The 20,467-nt window shown below is 40.8% G+C and overlaps 1 protein-coding gene and 1 long non-coding RNA gene across 21 annotated transcripts in view; one reads left to right on the top strand and one right to left on the bottom strand.

Annotated features, from left to right (window-relative positions):
* LOC110497508 (transmembrane protein 131-like) overlaps positions 1-20,467 on the bottom strand; it is a 114,679-nt gene that overhangs the window by 84,110 nt on the left and 10,102 nt on the right. For 14 of the 20 annotated variants that reach the window (XM_090210750.1, XM_090210744.1, XM_090210749.1 and 11 more), the window contains exon 3: positions 10,234-10,274. In XM_090210750.1, the coding sequence (XP_090066876.1) occupies positions 10,234-10,274 (41 nt within the window). Of the gene's footprint in view, positions 1-683; positions 826-10,233; positions 10,275-20,467 lie in introns of all 20 variants that reach the window. The other 6 variants (XM_090210756.1, XM_090210754.1, XM_090210752.1 and 3 more) reach the window with 1 other exon arrangement.
* LOC110497507 (uncharacterized) lies at positions 2,376-4,533 on the top strand. Its single transcript, XR_016488871.1, has 2 exons — positions 2,376-2,452; positions 2,576-4,533. It is a non-coding gene; the product is annotated as an uncharacterized LOC110497507 (long non-coding RNA).

A 20,467-nucleotide genomic window follows, 5' to 3' on the forward strand; every position in this document is an offset into this window, starting at 1 on the left:
TCGCATACAAACAAACTGAGTTGAAGATGTTTGTGGTCGTACAGCAGAACCAACTCTCATACAAAGACAAGAGAGTGAAGCTCAGAGATAATAATTCGACACGGTGGCAGTTGGCTAATTCCGTTGGCGACCGTTTTGTATCCAACTCTCTAATCTGTGCGAGCGCAATGATTTGGGTGTCTGTTTCACGGCTCCAATGACCTGCCTGTAGGGAAGAGGAGAGCTCTGGCATTAGCGCTGTGTGCTAGCTAATTAAAAGAGGTGAGAAAGAGAAGAGGAAGAAAGAGAGGAGAAAGAGAGCTTCTAAATATAGCTCAGGCGAATCAAAGCTATCATAAGCGTGCATTACAATATGAAAGACAGGCTAGAGCACTAGTTTTTTTAGCTTCCCTCTTGTTCTCACCAATACAATGTGTTATTATGGTGAGACAAAGCTTTTTTCCCCACCGCTGTAGGAGATGAGAGGTTGTAGAATAAAAGGTGGGGGACGATGTAATTATATCCTAGTATCCCCTATTGTTCTACGTGAAATGGATATTGAGGTTGAATAGCAATGAATAGCCGTAATTGGCCACTGACAACAAACAGCAATGATTTTTTTATTTCAATAATGTTGATACTTCAGCATAGATTGAGCAGGTAAAACTACCTGCAGAACAAATTAAATAATTTGATACCCTTACCTTTAACCCTTAATCTCAATTTGTACTGAGATTTTAAGGGTTAACCGCTGACTAGTGGGTCTAAATATCGCAGACGGTCTGCTGGTGGTGGGTCTATTTGCGTCATGGTGAGTAATTGGAGGCTTGGCTGGCTCTGGGGACGCTGGAGAGGAGCAAAAACGAGAGTGGGTGCAGGAACCGTAGGAGGTGTGAAAATTAGCACTCCCCCACCCCTCATCTGCCAGCTTTGCACTGGGTCATCCCTGATGAGGAGCGAGAGAGACGAGCGGGCATAAATAGGGAAAGGGAGACTTGCAAGCAAAGCCACATACACACACATATCCTAAAAAGGGCTTAATACAGCTCTATATAGAGCGTGTGTGGCCTATCGGTTTAGATAGCACTTTAGCATAATGGACTCATAGCAACAGCTGCTATGCAGAGAAAGCCATTAGATCATTTCTGAGCCGTAGTGACTATTATCATGCTAAAACAAACATAGCGATGTCTACCTGCCCAAACACTCAAAAGTACCACACATGCAAGGGTGAGGCTAGCTGACATTGAGGTTAGTAGTCATATCAATACAGGTTTAGGCCTATAGCACAACGCTCCACTGGTTTCAGAGTAAAACAGATTATGTTGAATGTGATGGTTTTGCCAGGGGTATGAAGGGTAGAAAGTAGTGCGGGGGAAAATCGATAGTTACATATCGGGATATTATTTTTGACGAGAAATCATATTGCAGGTGTCTCCAACCTTTTCTAGCATGAGAGCTATTTTTTTTTTTTTTTTATTAAACTTGTCGTGAATTTTTTTGTTAGTTAAATTTAATCATGTTCTCAGTTTTGTTTTTACATTTAAAAAAAATACAATTGTTCATAGACAAACAAAATTGGATGTTCTGTCAATGCTTAAATCCCATCAGAATATATCCATTTTCTTTGGAGGGTGGAGACAATGTCGATTTTTTTTAATGATTTAATGATGTAAGAGTTCAATCTTGGTTTCATCAGACCAGAGAATCTTGTTTCTCGTGGTCAGATTCTTTAGGTGCCATTTGCCACTCTTACATTGTGAGGGCTGTCATGTGCCTTTTACTGAGAAGTGGCTTCCATCTGGCCACTCTACCATAGGCCTGATTGGTGGAGTGCTGCAGAGATGGTTGTCCTTCTGGAAGGTAACTCTAGAGCTCTGACAGAGTTCTTGGTCACCTCCCTGACGAAGGCCCTTCTCCCCGATTGATCAGTTTGGCCAGGCAGCCAGCTCTAGGAAGAGTCTTGGTGGTTCTAAACTTATTCCATTGAAGAATGAAGGAAGCCACTGTGTTCTTGGGGACCTTCAATGCTGCAGACATTTTTTGGTACCATTCCCCAGATCTGTGCCTCGACACAATCCTGTCTCGGAGCTCTATGGACAATTCCTTCGAGCCCATGGCTTGGTTTTTGCTCTGACATGCACTGTCAACTGTGGGACCTTATATAGACAGGTGTGCCTTTCCAAATCATGTCCAATCAATTGAATTTACCACAGGTGGACTACAATTAAGTTTGATTAACATTTCAAGGATGATCACCTGAGCTCAATTTCAAGTCTCATAGCAAAGAGCTATGTTAGACGCTGACAGTTAGATGATAATTTATATTTCAAATAACTCTGAAATGTTAATGTAACTGATGATGGAATTTGCCATTTTAAATCAGGATCTCTTTGTTTAGAATGGGACGGTGACCTTTCCTCCATCCTTCTCCATTTGATTCATCCTTCATCACAAGGCCGCAAAAGACCAGGCAAGATGTCCGCATCCCAAGCTGAACAGCATCTTGTGATATTCCAAAAGGTTATTCTTGGACCATGCTGCAGCCATTATGATGAACTAATGATGATGTTCGTTCTTGACATTTTTCCGGCAGGAATCAGTATCCAGGATCACCTTGATGCGATTGACCAGAGCCGCCAAACATATCTTATTGCAGTCGGGACCAGGAAAAGCAGCATCCATGCTTACTTCATCATCCTGAACAAGCGAGCCTTACTTCATCATCCTGGACAAGAGAGCCCTGCACGTCAACGAGCGCTCTTGGTGCCTTCGATAAGCTTTTCAAGACTCACTTTGCATTTGGTACTGCTTACAATGCTGCGCAACATATACACCTTCATACAGACAACTGTATACAACCTAGACATTGGGAAGGTTAAGGTGACTCCAACGGTTGCTGAGCTCAAAGCTAGACTCCTGCATTAATGCAGATTAATTTATGATGATATGTTTTGTTTGCCATGCTAGTACCAACTTGCTCGTGAGGCATGGAATGTGCCCTTATAGAACTGACTAAAATGTGGTCAAGCAGATTGTTGTCATGTATTTTGTCAAATTTTGTTAAACTTAACGTGGATGCTAATACAGCCGTTGATAATCAGCCAAGTAATTGTGATTTTCTTTCAAATTGTAGTTGTAACCATGTACCAATATCTAACAAGAACACACGTGATGTGTGCATCTGCTATTGCACAGCTGCTGGTGTAGGTCAGACGACTGTAAATAGTTAATCATCCATGGAAGAAGCAGTTCAAGAGCTACAGGGTCAAGCTAAAGCAACCCCTCTTACATGTAAACTCAGGACCCTGTCATTCAAAGATAATTCGTAAAAATCCAAATAACTTCACAGATCTTCATTGTAAAGGGTTTAAACACTGTTTCCCATGCTTGTTGAACCATAAACAATTAATGAACATGCACCTGTGGAACGGGTCGTTAAGACTAACAGCTTACAGGCGGTAGGTAATTAAGGTCACAGTAATAAAAACTTAGGACACTAGAGGCCTTTCTACTGACTCTGGAAAAACACAAAGAAAGATGCCCAGGGTCCATGCTCCTCTGCGTAAACGTGCCTTAGGCATGCTGCAAGGAGGCATGAGGACTGCAGATGTTGCCAGGGCAATAAATTGCAATGTCCGTACTGTGAGACGCCTAAGACAGCGCTACAGGGAAACAGGACGGACAGCTGATAGCCCTCGCAGTGGCAGACCATGTAACAACACCTGCACAGGATCGGCACACCTGCAGGACAGGTACAAGATGGCAACAACTGCCTGAGTTACACCAGGAACGCACAATCCCTCCATCAGTGCTCAGACTGTCCGCAATAGGCCGAGAGAGGCTGGACTGAGGGCTTGTAGGCTGTGTTTATTTAAATCTAACACCAATGATTGCAATCTCTTGAGAATTGGAACGTAAGAAAATGTATCAGTTATGACTATTTGATCATAAGTTCCAGTAGTTTTGTTTCTTCTATTGTCAAATCTAACACCAATGACTTTAACTGGTTGAACTGTTCCTCATTTTTGTATGAAATAAGCACTTTTCAAAACAATTTCTTCATGAAGCAACTGAAGAGTTTTAAGAATGTCACTATGACCTTAGAAACACACAAATTACATGGCATATAATTGGGAAAATTTCAGCCAGGATAGACTATCTTTAGGTCCAAGAAAGATGTCAGGGCTCAATGACCTGAAAGAAGGTCATGAGATTGCTGCCAAGTTGAATGTCTCAGTGCACACAAATGTTTAGTCAGTTAAATGGGTTAAGCACCATGCCAGTATTTTACAAAATGAAGTCTATTGTTCTTGGTTGGGTCAGCTCTTGGAACCTGATATTTTGATGATCATTTGCATGCATTTAAAGTTGTTTTGAAGCGAAGTCCACCATGCAAGGTATTTAATGTAAATGACATATGCCACAAACCTTTTGATTTGCTCATGTCATATGGAGCAAGGGATTCTTTTGACTACATTCTGTCACTTGATAACCGTTTAAGCCAGGGCTGAGACTTATGGTTTGGTCATAATAAACATTTGAATGTTGAAACAGCTTTGCTTGAGTTTGTTAAATTCCAAGTGCTTTTACAAAATATAATTTCCATTTACATGGGGGAAGAGTAAATAAATTAACACTGAATAGAGTAAACACATTTTTACTCTAATTGGAGTCAACCTGAATCAACACTAGCGAGTGTCACTATAAGCACTCAGTGTTGATTACCTCAGTGTTAAATTTGATCAACACCGGCCAGTGCAGTGTTGATTTAACACTGAGTGCATAAGTTAACACTAGAAATGTAACACTTGATCAGTGTACTTTCTCTACACAGTGTGACCATATGTACTTGCTGACAGTGTTAAATGTCACACTTTCAAATTTACTGTGTAGATAAATATTCCTCGTGGCATATTCATGTTATAAGTGCCATAGGGAGGGAAACATGCATTCTGACAAGCAGTCAATGCACAACTATTCTTGCAATCGCGAAAACAGCAGTTTTAATGGCTTTGTTAAAAAAGGGGAATGCCAGCTTTCCATTCCTACTTCCTACCATTCCTACTTTATTTATTTCTCAACTCATAAATATGCGTGAACTGCGCCATTTTAAACCCAGGTTTTTTAACAGAAGCATGGTTTAGCACCGCTCCACAATTCGCAGTGAGTGCATAGGGGAGAGTGGGGCTAAATGTAACACCGGTCAATTGTAGGGTGACTTGGGGTACAACGCCTCTACCTTGAAATAATTTATTTTTAATGACTTGAATTGTGATGAGACAGATAATATTTTTGGTTGAGCAAGAGTAGTGGAAACCAGGGAAAGTGTTGCGGGAAAAGTTGTGATATGAAGCGGTTTCTGTGAGAAGTACAGGCTTTTTACCCCAGGTGGCAAGGTACCCACAGTTACCCTAACAGGTAGGCCTACATTATATTCAGTGTTTATGGGACATACAATTCATAAACATAGTTAAAAGATAACATTTGAGATTTGGCTAATGATGAGCCCAATAGGGTAAATTCAGATAGGCAACCATATGCTTCAGCCTATTTATAGCATACCTGATAATATGGACCATGTATAGGCTATATACTGTACATGGCCCTATATGTTTTACCAATGTGCCCAATAATTTTACCAATGTGTTATTGGGCTAATTTCTGGGAGGGGGAAATTCTATTTTAGATACCTTATTTTAATTCATTTCATTTTGGAGTAGAATGTCCTTTACCAGAACTGATCTCCTCCGTCCTTCTACATACAAATTATAGGAGGGGACCCCCCCACTGCTACAAATCTTTCCAGAGGACACGTGTGATAGTTGTGTTGGATAAATAAGATGCATGATGACTAACGAATATACACAGGCCAATTTAAATACTAAATTACGCAAATGTACCTATAGACCGATAAGCATGACGGTCAAATGTTCATCAGTGAATAAAAAGCATCTTGCGATGGGATTTTTTTTCTCCCAGGCATTTTGGCCGGGAACAGTTTTATCTATGAGCTTTTCATTATAATTTCTGCATCAAAACCCGGCAAATGTTTGTTAACGCAAACCCTGACACACACACACAAACAACAAGGTTATTGGCCCCCGTTCCGCTGCCCCTATCTCCAGCCTGTTCTTCAGGGAAGAGTGATGGCACCTTGTGTCAAGAGGTACAATAATCTAGGCCCTGGAGCCTCAGTCCTGGAGGGGATTCAACCAGCCCTACCTGTCCCCACTTTCTATCACTTCTCTGGGCTCAGAGACACTTCCACACTGAGTCTAGAGGGACTGTGCCTGAGGAAATCAACGGTGCATCCAGTTAGCTCGTATTAGCTACTGATAGGGCGATTGTAGGAAGTCATTAATGGGCATTTTGCCAGTGGTGGAAAAAGTACTCAATTGTCATATTAAAAATAAAGATACCTTAATAGAAAATGACTCAAGTAAAAGTGAAAGTCACCCAGTAAAATACTACTTGAGTAAAAGTCTAAAAGGTATTTTGTTTTAAATATACTTAAGTATAAAAAGTAAATGGAATTGCTAAAAATGTACTTAAGTATCAATAGTTAAAACAAACGATTTCAAATTCCTTACATTAAGCAAACCAGACAGCACAATTTTTTATACAGTGCCTTGCGAAAGTATTCGGCCCCCTTGAACTTTGCGACCTTTTGCCACATTTCAGGCTTCAAACATAAAGATATAAAACTGTATTTTTTTGTGAAGAATCAACAACAAGTGGGACACAATCATGAAGTGGAACGACATTTATTGGATATTTCAAACTTTTTTAACAAATCAAAAACTGAAAAATTGGGCGTGCAAAATTATTCAGCCCCTTTACTTTCAGTGCAGCAAACTCTCTCCAGAAGTTCAGTGAGGATCTCTGAATGATCCAATGTTGACCTAAATGACTAATGATGATAAATACAATCCACCTGTGTGTAATTAAGTCTCCGTATAAATGCACCTGCACTGTGATAGTCTCAGAGGTCCGTTAAAAGCGCAGAGAGCATCATGAAGAACAAGGAACACACCAGGCAGGGCCGAGATACTGTTGTGAAGAAGTTTAAAGCCGGATTTGGATACAAAAATATTTCCCAAGCTTTAAACATCCCAAGAAGCACTGTGCAAGCGATAATATTGAAATGGAAGGAGTATCAGACCACTGCAAATCTACCAAGACCTGGCCGTCCCTCTAAACTTTCAGCTCATACAAGGAGAAGACTGATCAGAGATGCAGCCAAAAGGCCCACGATCACTCTGGATGAACTGCAGAGATCTTACAGCTGAGGTGGGAGACTCTGTCCATAGGACAACAATCAGTCGTATATTGCACAAATCTGGCCTTTATGGAAGAGTGGCAAGAAGAAAGCCATTTCTTAAAGATATCCATAAAAAGTGCCGTTTAAAGTTTGCCACAAGCCACCTGGGAGACACACCAAACATGTGGAAGAAGGTGCTCTGGTCAGATGAAACCAAAATTGAACTTTTTGGCAACAATGCAAAACGTTATGTTTGGCGTAAAAGCAACACAGCTGAACACACCATCCCCACTGTCAAACATGGTGGTGGCAGCATCATGGTTTGTGCCTGCTTTTCTTCAGCAGGGACAGGGAAGATGGTTAAAATTGATGGGAAGATGGATGGAGCCAAATACAGGACCATTCTGGAAGAAAACCTGATGGAGTCTGCAAAAGACCTGAGACTGGGACGGAGATTTGTCTTCCAACAAGACAATGATCCAAAACATAAAGCAAAATCTACAATGGAATGGTTCAAAAATAAACATATCCAGGTGTTAGAATGGCCAAGTCAAAGTCCAGACCTGAATCCAATCGAGAATCTGTGGAAAGAACTGAAAACTGCTGTTCACAAATGCTCTCCATCCAACCTCACTGAGCTCGAGCTGTTTTGCAAGGAGGAATGGGAAAAAATGTTAGTCTCTCGATGTGCAAAACTGATAGAGACATACCCCAAGCGACTTACAGCTGTAATCGCAGCAAAAGGTGGCGCTACAAAGTATTAACTTAAGGGGGCTGAATAATTTTGCATGCCCAATTTTTCAGTTTTTGATTTGTTAAAAAAGTTTGAAATATCCAATAAATGTCGTTCCACTTCATGATTGTGTCCCACTTGTTGTTGATTCTTCACAAAAAAATACAGTTTTATATCTTTATGTTTGAAGCCTGAAATGTGGCAAAAGGTCGCAAAGTTCAAGGGGGTCGAATACTTTCGCAAGGCACTGTGTGTGTGTATATATATATAATTTTTTATTTTTATTTTTTTTACAAACTAAGCATTTGTATTCGTCCTTCAGATCAGAGGCAGTAGGGATGACCAGGGATGTTCTCTTGATAAGTGTGTGAATTGGACCATTTTCCTGTCAAAATGTAATGAGTACTTTTGGGTGTCAGGGAAAATGTATGGAGTAAAAAGTATATTATTTCCTTTAGGAATGTAGTGAAATAAAAGTAAAGTACATATACCCCAAAAAACTACTTTAGTACTTTAAAGTATTTTTACTTAAGTACTTTACCCCACTGCATTTTGCTACCAATGCGCTGAGGCACTGTTTAGTATCAAATTCAATTTAGTGTTGTTGAATGTTAGCCCTGTCCAAGGAATCAACACCTTCCCAATGTGTTTGTACTGGTGGACATTATGGGCAACTGCCTAAATTGTAGGCTAGATTAGCTACGTGTTAGACTGCTGCACCACTCAGGAGCTTTACCAGCTAAGGCACTGCTCTCAGTGCAACAGGCGTCACTAGAGTCCCTGGTTTGAATCCAGGCTGTATCACATCCAGCCGTGATTGGGAGTCCCGTAGGGCGGCGCACAATTGGCCCAGCGTCGTTCAGGTTTGGCCGGGGTAGGCAGTCATTGTAAAAAACAATTTGTTCTTAACTGACATGCCTAGTTAAATAAAGGTTAAATAAAAATAAATCAAATGCCATACAAAACAATCATTCATTTTAGGGCGTTGTGAGCAAGCAACTGGAGTCACTTACAGTTCCACAGTGACAAGTTGAGTACACACAGGAGACTCAGGGCTCTGTTTCTTGACTGTCAGGGGGCTTTTAGAAGAAGCTGACACTAACCAGCAGTACGCAGCTTGCCAGCAGTGGCTGCCATGACAATCCCAGCTATATGTTAGATCAGAAAGAACCTTAGAAGAAGAATTTTGATAGCAAAAGAAGTCCCAGTTCAGACTTGTCATCAACTCTTGTAATGTCATTCTCTAGTCACTAGTGCGATGGCTAACCAGAAAACACAAAATAGACCTATATTAACAGTATCAATGTGCTTGAATGTGGAATGTTAGTTAGGAGACTAGTCCATGCCCTCACTCCTTCAGTCATTGCCAAGCCAGTTCATTTTGTTATCTTAAAACGCAGCACCATGGTCAACACTTCAAATGAGCTATTGGCATCTATGCTTCCAGTCTTTCATGTAACAAGAACACATTTAACTGCCTTCAAGATGTACAGCATATCAACGTTCTATTCGATTAGAAAGGAGACACTGCCCATTCTGGAGTGAAACTAAAAAGTCTTGTCAGATGGACCTCTACTGCATTTTCTTTAAAGGAGTACTAAAATGTGTCTGGAATGCAGTACTGTGCCGCTCTTTCGCTCTCCTACTCGTGTTCACGCACCCACACTCATACCAACATAAACGGCACACCATATTGAAAAGACCCCAATAAGGGCCTCTTAGAATCCCCTCTGAAACCCGAGTATCTAACACAACATATAGGCTAGGCATAGCCTTCAGTACACAATTAATAAATGCACACAACATAGATACAATATAAATGCATCGGAATACGTATAGGCTACACATTACAGTGTATGTGAATGTGTGTGACAAGTCAATGATGCATGATTTAATGACATCTTATTCCACTCTGCACACCACCCCCAATTTTCTGTCTTCTGCCCACTTTGGTTCTCTCATCTGAAAGATGCACACCTGTCATAGTCCGAGCTTCGATTAAACTGCATACTGCTGCAGTGGTTTGTTTCCATAGTTCTAATTTACCTACATTTTAATATTCTGTTCTTAATTCTCGCTGAAAGTGGACTGTTCTCTCCACTCGTAGCAAATCCTTTCTGATGATGGCAGGATATTATTTCTCTGCAATTTTTCTCACCTATGATTGTTGTGTGTTGTGTGAGTGAAACAAATGAGTAACATAACAAGGATGTTGGATTCTAGTCGCCAAGGGATATCAGGGATTAGACGATCTTACCTCTCTTCCAGTGGAAGACTGTCTTTGCTGCGCTCTTCCACCTACGTAGACAAGCAAACAAAGCAACTAAATTACAAAACAACTACATCAAGACATAGAAGGTTAAAGAATGTATATTTGTCTTGTAATTACAGTTTAACCTAATCGTTTCTATATTGAGTCATTGTATTATAGTGCAAATTTATATTTCAGTGCATTAGTATTTCAGCATTTGATCATGAATAAACAATGGACAAATATAACTAATCAAGTGTGTTAGGCGTTAGGCAGGCGTTAGGGGTTGTGCTGAGAAGTATTTCTGTCTGTAATAAAGCTATTTTGTGGGGGAAAAACCCATTCTGATTGGCTGGAAATGGCTCCCCAGTATATTACCAGTGTGATCATATACCTAACATTTTGAAATAAAATTTCAGTAGCCACTCCATAACCAGCAGGACCAGGTGTGCGCAAGAGGTCATAGAGGACCATTGTATGTCCTCCTGATGCAAATCTTGTGTGTGCAAGGGCATTGTGTTGATTGACAGGCCCTGTCCTGACACTACCCATAGTCCCTATATCTCTAGACACTGAGTAAATCTAAAAGGATAGGATAGGTATATGCAATATATACAATGAGTATAACAAACATTAGGAACACCTCCCAAATGTTGAGTTGCAGCCCCCCCCTTTTGCCATCAGAACCTTTTTCTCTTAATTCATTGGGGCATGGATTCTACAAGGTGTCGAAAGCGTTCCACAGGGATGCTTGTCCCATGTTAACTCCAATGTTTCCCACAGTTGTGTCAAGTTGGCTGGATGCCTTTTGGGGTGGTGGACCATTCTTGATACACACGGGAAACTGTCGAGCGTGAAAAACCCAGCAGCGTTGCAGTTCTTGACACAAACTGGTGAACCTGGCACCTACTACCATACCCCGTTCAAAGGCACTAAAATATTTTGTTTTGCCCATTCATCCTCAATGGCACATATACACAATTCATGCCTCAAGGCTTACATGATTCTTTAACCGGTCTTCTCCCCTTCATCTACACTGATTGAAGTGAATTTAAAAAGTGACATCAATAAAGGATCATAGCTTTCACCTGGATTCACCTGATCAGTCTATGCCATGGAAAGAGCAGGTGTTATGTTTTGTACACTCAGTGTATATGGTAAAAATAACTAATTTCATCATGCTTATCAGAGGGAAAGTAGAAGGTACTTCCATAGTGCTTATAGGCCAACCTATGCAATTATTTTGTATCTAGGCTACATTAGTGTATATGGGTTAATTTAGGTGCAGTTTGTTGATAGGGCCTTTGTTCACTGCAACGTGGGTCTTCATGCATGCCTAGGGGTCACTAATTGAAAGCCTTGACCAGGCAATCAAATCAAATAGTATTTGACACATGCGCCAGTGTAGACCTTAATGTGAAATGCTTACTTACAAACCCTTAACCAACAATGCAGTTCAAGAATAGAGTTTAGAAAATATTTCCTAAATAAACTAAAGTAGAAAATAAAAAGTAACAATAACAATGCTATAAACTGGGGGTACAGTTTAATCGAGGTAACTGGTACATGTAGGTAGGGGTAAAGTGACTATGTTTAGATAACTAACAGCAAGTAGCAGCTGTGTAAAAATAAAAAGTGGGGAGGAGGAGGGGGTCAACCAAGACAACTGTGATAAAGTGCCAATCTACACTGAACAAAAATATATAAATGTAAGTGGGTGGGCTGAAATAAAAGATCCCAGAAATGTTCCATATGCACAAAAAGCTTATTTCTCTCAAATGTAGTACACAAATTTGTTTACATCCCTGCTAGTGAGCATTTCTTCTTTGCCAAGATAATCCATTGACATGACAGGCATATCAAGAAGCTGATTAAAAAGCATGATCATTACACAGGTGTACCTTATGCTGGGGACGCCACTAAAATCAACCGCCACTAAAATGTGCAGGTTTTTCACACAATGCTGACTGCAGGAATGTCCCATGAGCTGTTGCTAGAGAATTTAATATTTGTTTTGGAGAATTTGGCAGTACATCCAACCGGCCTCACAACCGCAGACAACGTGTATGGCGTTGTGTGGGCGAACGGTTTGCTGATGTCAAAGTTGTGAACATGGTGGCAGTGGAGTTATGGTATGGGCAAGCATAAGCTACGGACAACAAACACATTTGCATTTTATCTATGGCAATTTGAATGCACAGAGATACCGTGACGAGATCCCGAGGCCCATTGTGAGGCAATTTTTTTTTTTAAGGTATCTGTGACCAACAGAGGCATATCTGTATTCCCAGTCATGTGAAATCCATAGACTATGGCCTAATTAATTTATTTCAAGTGACTGATTTCCTTATATGAACTTTAACTTAGTAAAATCTTTGAAATTGTTGCATTTTTGTTCAGTATAGTTGAAGGGCAGGGTGCTTTAGTGTAGGTGGGCTGAAATAAAAGATCCCAGAAATGTTCCATATGCACAAAAAGCTTATTTCTCTCAAATGTAGTACACAAATTTGTTTACATCCCTGCTAGTGAGCATTTCTTCTTTGCCAAGATAATCCATTGACATGACAGGCATATCAAGAAGCTGATTAAAAAGCATGATCATTACACAGGTGTACCTTATGCTGGGGACGCCACTAAAATCAACCGCCACTAAAATGTGCAGGTTTTTCACACAATGCTGACTGCAGGAATGTCCCATGAGCTGTTGCTAGAGAATTTAATATTTGTTTTGGAGAATTTGGCAGTACATCCAACCGGCCTCACAACCGCAGACAACGTGTATGGCGTTGTGTGGGCGAACGGTTTGCTGATGTCAAAGTTGTGAACATGGTGGCAGTGGAGTTATGGTATGGGCAAGCATAAGCTACGGACAACAAACACATTTGCATTTTATCTATGGCAATTTGAATGCACAGAGATACCGTGACGAGATCCCGAGGCCCATTGTGAGGCAATTTTTTTTTTTAAGGTATCTGTGACCAACAGAGGCATATCTGTATTCCCAGTCATGTGAAATCCATAGACTATGGCCTAATTAATTTATTTCAAGTGACTGATTTCCTTATATGAACTTTAACTTAGTAAAATCTTTGAAATTGTTGCATTTTTGTTCAGTATAGTTGAAGGGCAGGGTGCTTTAGTGTAGGTTCATCTATCTATGACATTGTATGCATATAGGCCTAGTCACTCATAGATCAAACTCAATTTAAACATTTTACAAAGCATGGAAATTGTGATTGATTGTTTTTTTGGGCTGTGCTCACAACAGTCAACCCAAGTCTGAGTTTTTTTCCACTAATTGGACTTTTGACCAATCACATCAGATCTTTTTAAGTCAGATCTTTTTCAGAGCTGATTCGTCAAAATACCAATTTGTGGAGAGAAGAAAAAAATCTGAATTGGGCTGCTTATCTAAACACAGCCAAAGAGACAGACCTAGTTGACTCATCTTGAACTGCGATGTTACAACAATTCCAATGGAAGACTTAGTCTAGGCCTATCTATTGTAAAACCAGTTTGGACATCAGCGCATTTAGGCATAAAAGCTATCAGGGAAACAGGAGTATTTCCTTCCCATTAAGAGAAGATCTTACAACAGATAATAGATAGGTCCATGAAATGTGCATTTTGCGCCCGTCTGACATTTTAAGTAGAAATTGTTGAATTTAAGCCTGTTATATTAAATTGAAGTTCCCTTTACGATAGACATGGAGAATTGAATAAATCAGACTTGCAATCCGTGCACCCCTTGCAGTCCGCATACACATACTAACACATGCACTCTACACACAAGTACATATGGATTGTGTGTTGTAGATATGTGGTAGTAGAGTAGTGGCCCGAGGACACACACACACCGGTTGTACAATTAAACATATTTCATTTTACAACAGGTGGGTCTAATCCTAAATGCTGATGGGTTAAAACCGCATTCCAGACAGTGTCTATTCCACAAGTTACCACCGGCTAAATATATGACGTTAAAATGCCTAATTTCTCTATTCCATCTGATTGCGCAATCAACCGTCTCTCTCATCAGCCCAGCAAGGCAATTTATAAACTTGATCTCTACTACATCTCACATTTCATTTAGACTAACAGGCTGACTACGCAAAATAAATGTATAAATCTATATTATTCAATTATTAGACCCACACTGCTTGCTCGCGTCTGTATTACCAAGGACAACAGTAGAAGTCAATTCCATTTCTGACACAGATCGTGCTGCAAGTCCTGCCTCTCCCATCTCCTCATTGGTTTATAGAAGCAGGTACCCACGTGCCATTTCCCCATTGGTTATACCCACGTGGGTGACTGAAATATGAACAAGGTCAGTGGCGGTAATGCACCTCATTTATGAAAGTTGCCAATCGCAATATAATGTCCAGAGAAGAAAAAGCCTGGAAGGAGGAGAGATGACTAGAAACGATACGGTTGACCGTTTTGTGTGGATTCATTGTTGGAGTAGAGGACCTTGTGCATTTCAGGTAAAATAACAACTCAATGTTTATATCCCAGGACAAATTAGCTAGCAACAGCAAGCTACCTAAATAGGACAAATTAGCTAGCAAGTGCAAGCTAGCTAGCTAAATTGCCATACATGTTTAATGCTTTTCGACCTGTCCCCAAATTAATGTAATTGGTTCAGTTTGTTTTGATATTTTAACCTGTGTGTCGTGATCGCGTTTGGTGTGGGGGGACAAAATAAATGTATGCACGATGGCGCACACGCGCAGCCGGTTTGGGTTCCGTGTAACATTTCGTTTTGTAACAGCAGAGACTCGTATAAACCTTGGTGTCTGTCTCTCCGACATTTTCAATTTTCAATATTCACATTCGATCTCCAGTAATGAAGGTATCGGGACGAGACAGGCAGGCAGCGTTTCTCAGCCAGTTGAAATCATGAATTAGCTGGCATCATTTTTTAAGTGATTGTGTTAGCTGTGTTGTTGGCTTGCACCTCTGAACATCAGTGTCCTTTCGAGAGAACACATTTTCAATGCCAGCCGAATTCGCGCCTCATTAGCTCATTGTTATCGATGTATCCAAATAAATGTCACTAGAAAACAGCTTAACCTCTTGAAATGTTAAATTAAAAATGTAGATTTCCACCTAAATAGACATACCCAAAAGTAACTGCTATTCATGTGGAATTTCATGATTCTGACATGCCAAAACGTGGGAGATTATAAAGAAATGATCAGGAGATAGGAGTTAGGTCAATTCAGAATAAACAAGCACACAAAATAACCTTTTTTTGTTTTCGTATTTTGAAAGTCATCTTTCATTGACAAGCAATAAGTGAATTATTGATGCCCAGAGCTGGAAACACATCAGATGGCTTCCACAACATGTGAACAATATCAGAAAAAATGGGATTGATAGACCTAACAACTAGAAATGGGCAGATATTTTAGTAAGTGGTGTCAGGTGTGGTCACGGGACTTTTGGTCATGTTTCCCTAAACCTCTCCAAAGTGGCATATGTCTAAATTATATAATTCCAGTGCTATTACGTATTTGCAAACCCTAAATGCTATTTGTTCAGTATAAAAACCATTTCTACCATATCAACTTCACTCAAACAGTGTGGTGATGTTATGGGGACTCCAGGGTACATTAAAGTGTCCTTTCAACCTCTCCAAAGTGTCCGAATGTGGTTAATTGCACTGTTTTTGCTCACTGGAAGTGCCTATTGTTCACTATAAAAAAATTAATTTCTACAACACCAACCTCTCTCAAACATTGTGGTGGTGTCAGGGGACATAAGGGGATATCCAAGTGTTTTTTTTCAACGTTTAGCCTACGCATATCCAATGTATTGGTCCCACATTCAAATGAACTATTTACAAAAACATTAAAATATATACTTTTATTTTTATTTTTTAATTTTTTAATATATTTTCAAACAAACTTGGATACACATGTGTCCTTCACTAAAAGAGGTGCAAAAATAAAAATAAGCTGAACTATTTACAAAAATGGCATTCGTGTTCCTTTTCCATCCCAGGTGTAGATGATTAGATTTCACTTTCACTGTAGCTTGTGCATGTCATGATAGTCTTTGAAGCAGTCCCTTTCGTTCTGCCAGGAAACAAAAGGAAAACTGCCATTTCAGACAGAAGATGTGGCATTTCAACCTCCCCCCGTGTTTTATGCAACATTTGGAGTTCTTTTGTCTTTTGGCATGCGTGTTGGATAGTGGCGCTCACTTTAAGTAGGGGGACTTGTGATGGTTGTGAGATTGCTTTAAGCCTCCAATTCTGCAATTTCCAACACCAGCTGCACTCGGAACTGGGTGAGAGGGGTTTGACCTTTTGCTTTGGCCACCTGCTTTCGGAGAATGAAAGCATTTACTGTAGCTATGTCCACAAAGTGAAAAAAATCATCTTCGACCACTACCTGGTCTTGTGGAGGACCTGGTCGTAGCCTATCAGAGCATTAGATAGGTCGACACCCCCCATGCTGGAATTGTAGTCCTTCACAGAAAGGGGGACATTCTTCCTCACCCATGCCCCATTGGCATTTTTCACCCTCCTTGAGACATGGTCATTATTGAATGCCTTATGCTGTGTGGTGAGCATGGTTACTTAGCTAGTGTCCTTCCATTTCACAAAAAGCAGCTTGTTAGTCCTGATCAAATGTATGGTCCCCCTCGCCGATGTCTTTGTCATGTCGTTTACCTTGGTTTTGGGGAAAATTATTCTGTTAGGATGAATGGTGCCACAAGCCCCGATTTTCTTTTTCAAAAGGCCTATGAAAAGTGTATGTAGAACCATCAGGCGTGGTGATTGAAACTGCAGTGGGGGTGGTTGAAGAGGAGTGGGGCCTCTGTCGAGTGGTGGCTGTAGAACCATCAGATGGGGTGATGGCCGTAGCAGTGGGGGGGATTGAATACCTTGACCGGCGGGGTGCTTGCTGGGGAGGGGTGGCTCCCAAACTTCATCATCCAAATTATCTGCATCCTCCATTCTGTGGTGAATAAAATAAAGATATTGTTATAAGACACAGAATTACAGTTGACTAAAATGTATAAAATGACATTACTGTAAAGTAAAAACACCAAGCCTAAACCTTATCTGTAGAGTGATGCACATAGGTGTGAAGCACACACACAATGCAAACAGTAACACTTGAGGCAGAGGTGAGAACCACAACCAATGGCGGTGAGAGTTCAGTGGCCTCTCCAAAGATACAAGGATGAAAGAAAACAAACTAATATGAAAGACAATAACTACTTTGGAATTATATAACAATGAAATTACATAGGCCTATGTAAACTAAATCCAAAGCACAAAAAGCAGACAACTTATAAAACAAAATATAGTAAATTAGCGATATAAAGTAATGAAAATAATTTACTTACAGATCTTAAATGGAGCCATTCCTTCTAGAAGTTTAAAGTTTAAATTTTGTCCAAATCGCTCCTCAGATGAGTCCAACTCCAGTATTTTATTCAAAGCTTCTAAGCTCAGCAAAAAAAGAAACGTCCTGAGTTTATTTTCAGCAAACTTAACATGTTTAAATATTTGTATGAACATAACAAGAATCAACAACTGAGATATGAACAGGTTCCACAAACATGTGACTAACAGAAATGGAATAATGTGTCCCTGAACAAAGGGGTCAAAATCAAAAGTAACAGTATCTGGTGTGGCCACCAGCTGCATTAAGCACCATCTCTCCTCCTCATGGAATACACCAGATTTCCCAGTTCTTGCTGTGATATGTTACCACACTCTTCCACCAAGGCACCTGCAAGTTCCAGGGCATTTCTGGGGAGGAATGGCCCTAGCCCTCACCCTCCGATTCAACAGGTCCCAGACATGCTCAATGGGATTGAGATCCGGGCTCTTTACTGGCCATAGCAGAACACTGACATTCCTGTCTTGCAGGAAATCACACACAGAACAAGCAGTATGGCTGGTGGCATTGTCATGCTGGAGGGTCATGTCAGGATGAGCCTGCAGAAAGGCTACCACATGAGGGAGGAGGATGTCTTCCCTGGAACACACAGAGTTTAGATTGCCTGCAATGACAACAAGCTCAGTCTGATGATGCTGTGACAGACCGCCTCTGACCATGACTGACCCCCCACCTCCAAAATCGATCCCACTCCAGAGTACAGGCCACAATAAACGTGAATCCAACCATCACCTCTGGTGAAACAAAACCACGACTTGTCAGTGAAGAGCACTTTTTTCCCAGTCCTGTCTGGTCCAGCAACGGTGGGTTTGTGACCATAGGCGACGTTGTTGCCAGTGATGTCTGGTGAGGACCTGCCTTACAACAGGCCTACAAGCCCTCAGTCCAGCCTCTCTCAACCTATTGCGGACAGTCTGAGCACTGATGGAGGGATTGTGCGTTCCTGGTGTAACTCGGGCAGTTGTTGTTGCCATCTTATACCTGTCCCGCAGGTGTGATGTTCGGATGTACCGATCCTGCACAGGTGTTGTTACACTTGGTCTGCCACTGCGAGGATGACAAGCTGTCCGTCCTGTCTCCATGTAACGCTGTCTTAGGCGTCTCACAGCACAGACATTGCAATTTATTGCCCTGGCCACATCTGCAGTCCTCATGCCTCCTTGCAGCATGCTCATGCAGATGAGCAGGGACCCTGGGCATCTTTCTTTTTGTGTTTTTCAGAGTCAGTAGAAAGGCCTCTTTAGTGTCCTAAGTTTTCATAACTCTGACCTTAATTGCCTACTGTCTGTAAGCTGTTAGTGTCTTAACGACCGTTCCACAGGTGCATGTTCATTAATTGTTTATGGTTCATTGACCAAGCATGGGAAATAGTGTTTAAACCCTTTACAATGAAGATCTGTGAAGTTATTTGGATTATTTATATAGTTATTTATATAGGAGTCTAAGGCAGTGCATCTCAGTGCTAAAGGCATCACTACAGACACCATGGTTCGAATCCAGGCTGTATCACAACCGGCCATAATTGGGAGTCCCATAGGACGGCGCACAATTGGCCCAGCGTTGTCTGGGTTTGGCCGGTGTAGGCAATCATTGTCAATAAGAATCTGTTTTTAACTGATTTTCCTAGTTAAATAAAGGTTCAATAAAAAAAATTTAAACTGAAAACTTATTCATAGCTGCCTTTTTAGGTTCCTGTTCGATATTTAGTTGTTTTTTCACCTTTGAGAAGCCATCGTTTATGATAAAGCAATGAAATCTGTTTATAATGTAATGTAGCGTGCTCGGGAGTCTCATCTCTTGAGCCAGGTAGCAATATTTTGCATTACACATAAAAGGTTTTACGCCTTGCTTTGTCCAACCCAGGTCAACTGCATATCCCTGGAAAGCTTATCTCATTGGCTCCAAGACTGTCAAGGTGCCATAGTAGCCAATCCCCTAGGTAATGGATGCCTACGGCACCTAAGCAGGCGGCAACATATTTTTGATGCGCAAAGATAGTCACTCTGTGGATATTAGATTTTGCCATTAAGTTATACATAATCAGATAACATTGGCAATAGGCTAGATTTGGTCCTACCAACCTAAGGATTGACTTGATGCCCCCAAGTAACTATAGCTAAAACACAGACTAAATCAAAGCTTACCTTGTAAGATGTTTGCTGTAAACATTTTGACTCTCGGCGCTGGTAATCAATAACGGTAGGTCACAGGCAGACAAATAATGTATCCTCATGATGTGTGGAGTCCCGGCTTTCGGTGTGTTTCAACGTATTCCTTATTTATGCTTCATAACGCTAACCAGAATGTAGGTAGCAGCCATCTTGAAATAATGTCATTGGCTCGGCCTGCCCTTACATATAAGTATGCCCATATATGGTAGTAAGTCAAAGATTTTGAAGGCAGCAATCAATAGCCAAGACAATCAGCTTTCCACAGACGCCCTGCTTTTGTAGATAGGGGCTACCGCTCTCATACCAGACTGAACTGAATAATAGGCTCCCAAATATGGGACCATTACATCTAAGAGGTTAAACAAATGCAAATCCAGCTACTGTTGTTATTCTGGCTGAATTGTTTGACGTGACTAAGTTAGCCAGCTAGCAAGCAAGGGATAAGAACGTTGCCAGCCAGTACGGCAATGGAACATTTAGAACGAATGACTGGGGTCGTGTCTCTAGCAACCGAAACAATCGAACGAACAACCAGCCGGGTTGTGTAGCATCCCTAGATTTGTGTGTCGGGACTATATGTCGTGGAAAGAAGAAGTATGCATAAATTAATCTAAATAATGTTAATTAAAATGAGTCAATCATTAT

Source organism: Oncorhynchus mykiss, chromosome 19, assembly GCF_057628025.1.
Source record: "Oncorhynchus mykiss isolate SJ-2025 chromosome 19, ASM5762802v1, whole genome shotgun sequence".
In the NCBI taxonomy this organism is placed as follows: domain Eukaryota; kingdom Metazoa; phylum Chordata; class Actinopteri; order Salmoniformes; family Salmonidae; genus Oncorhynchus; species Oncorhynchus mykiss.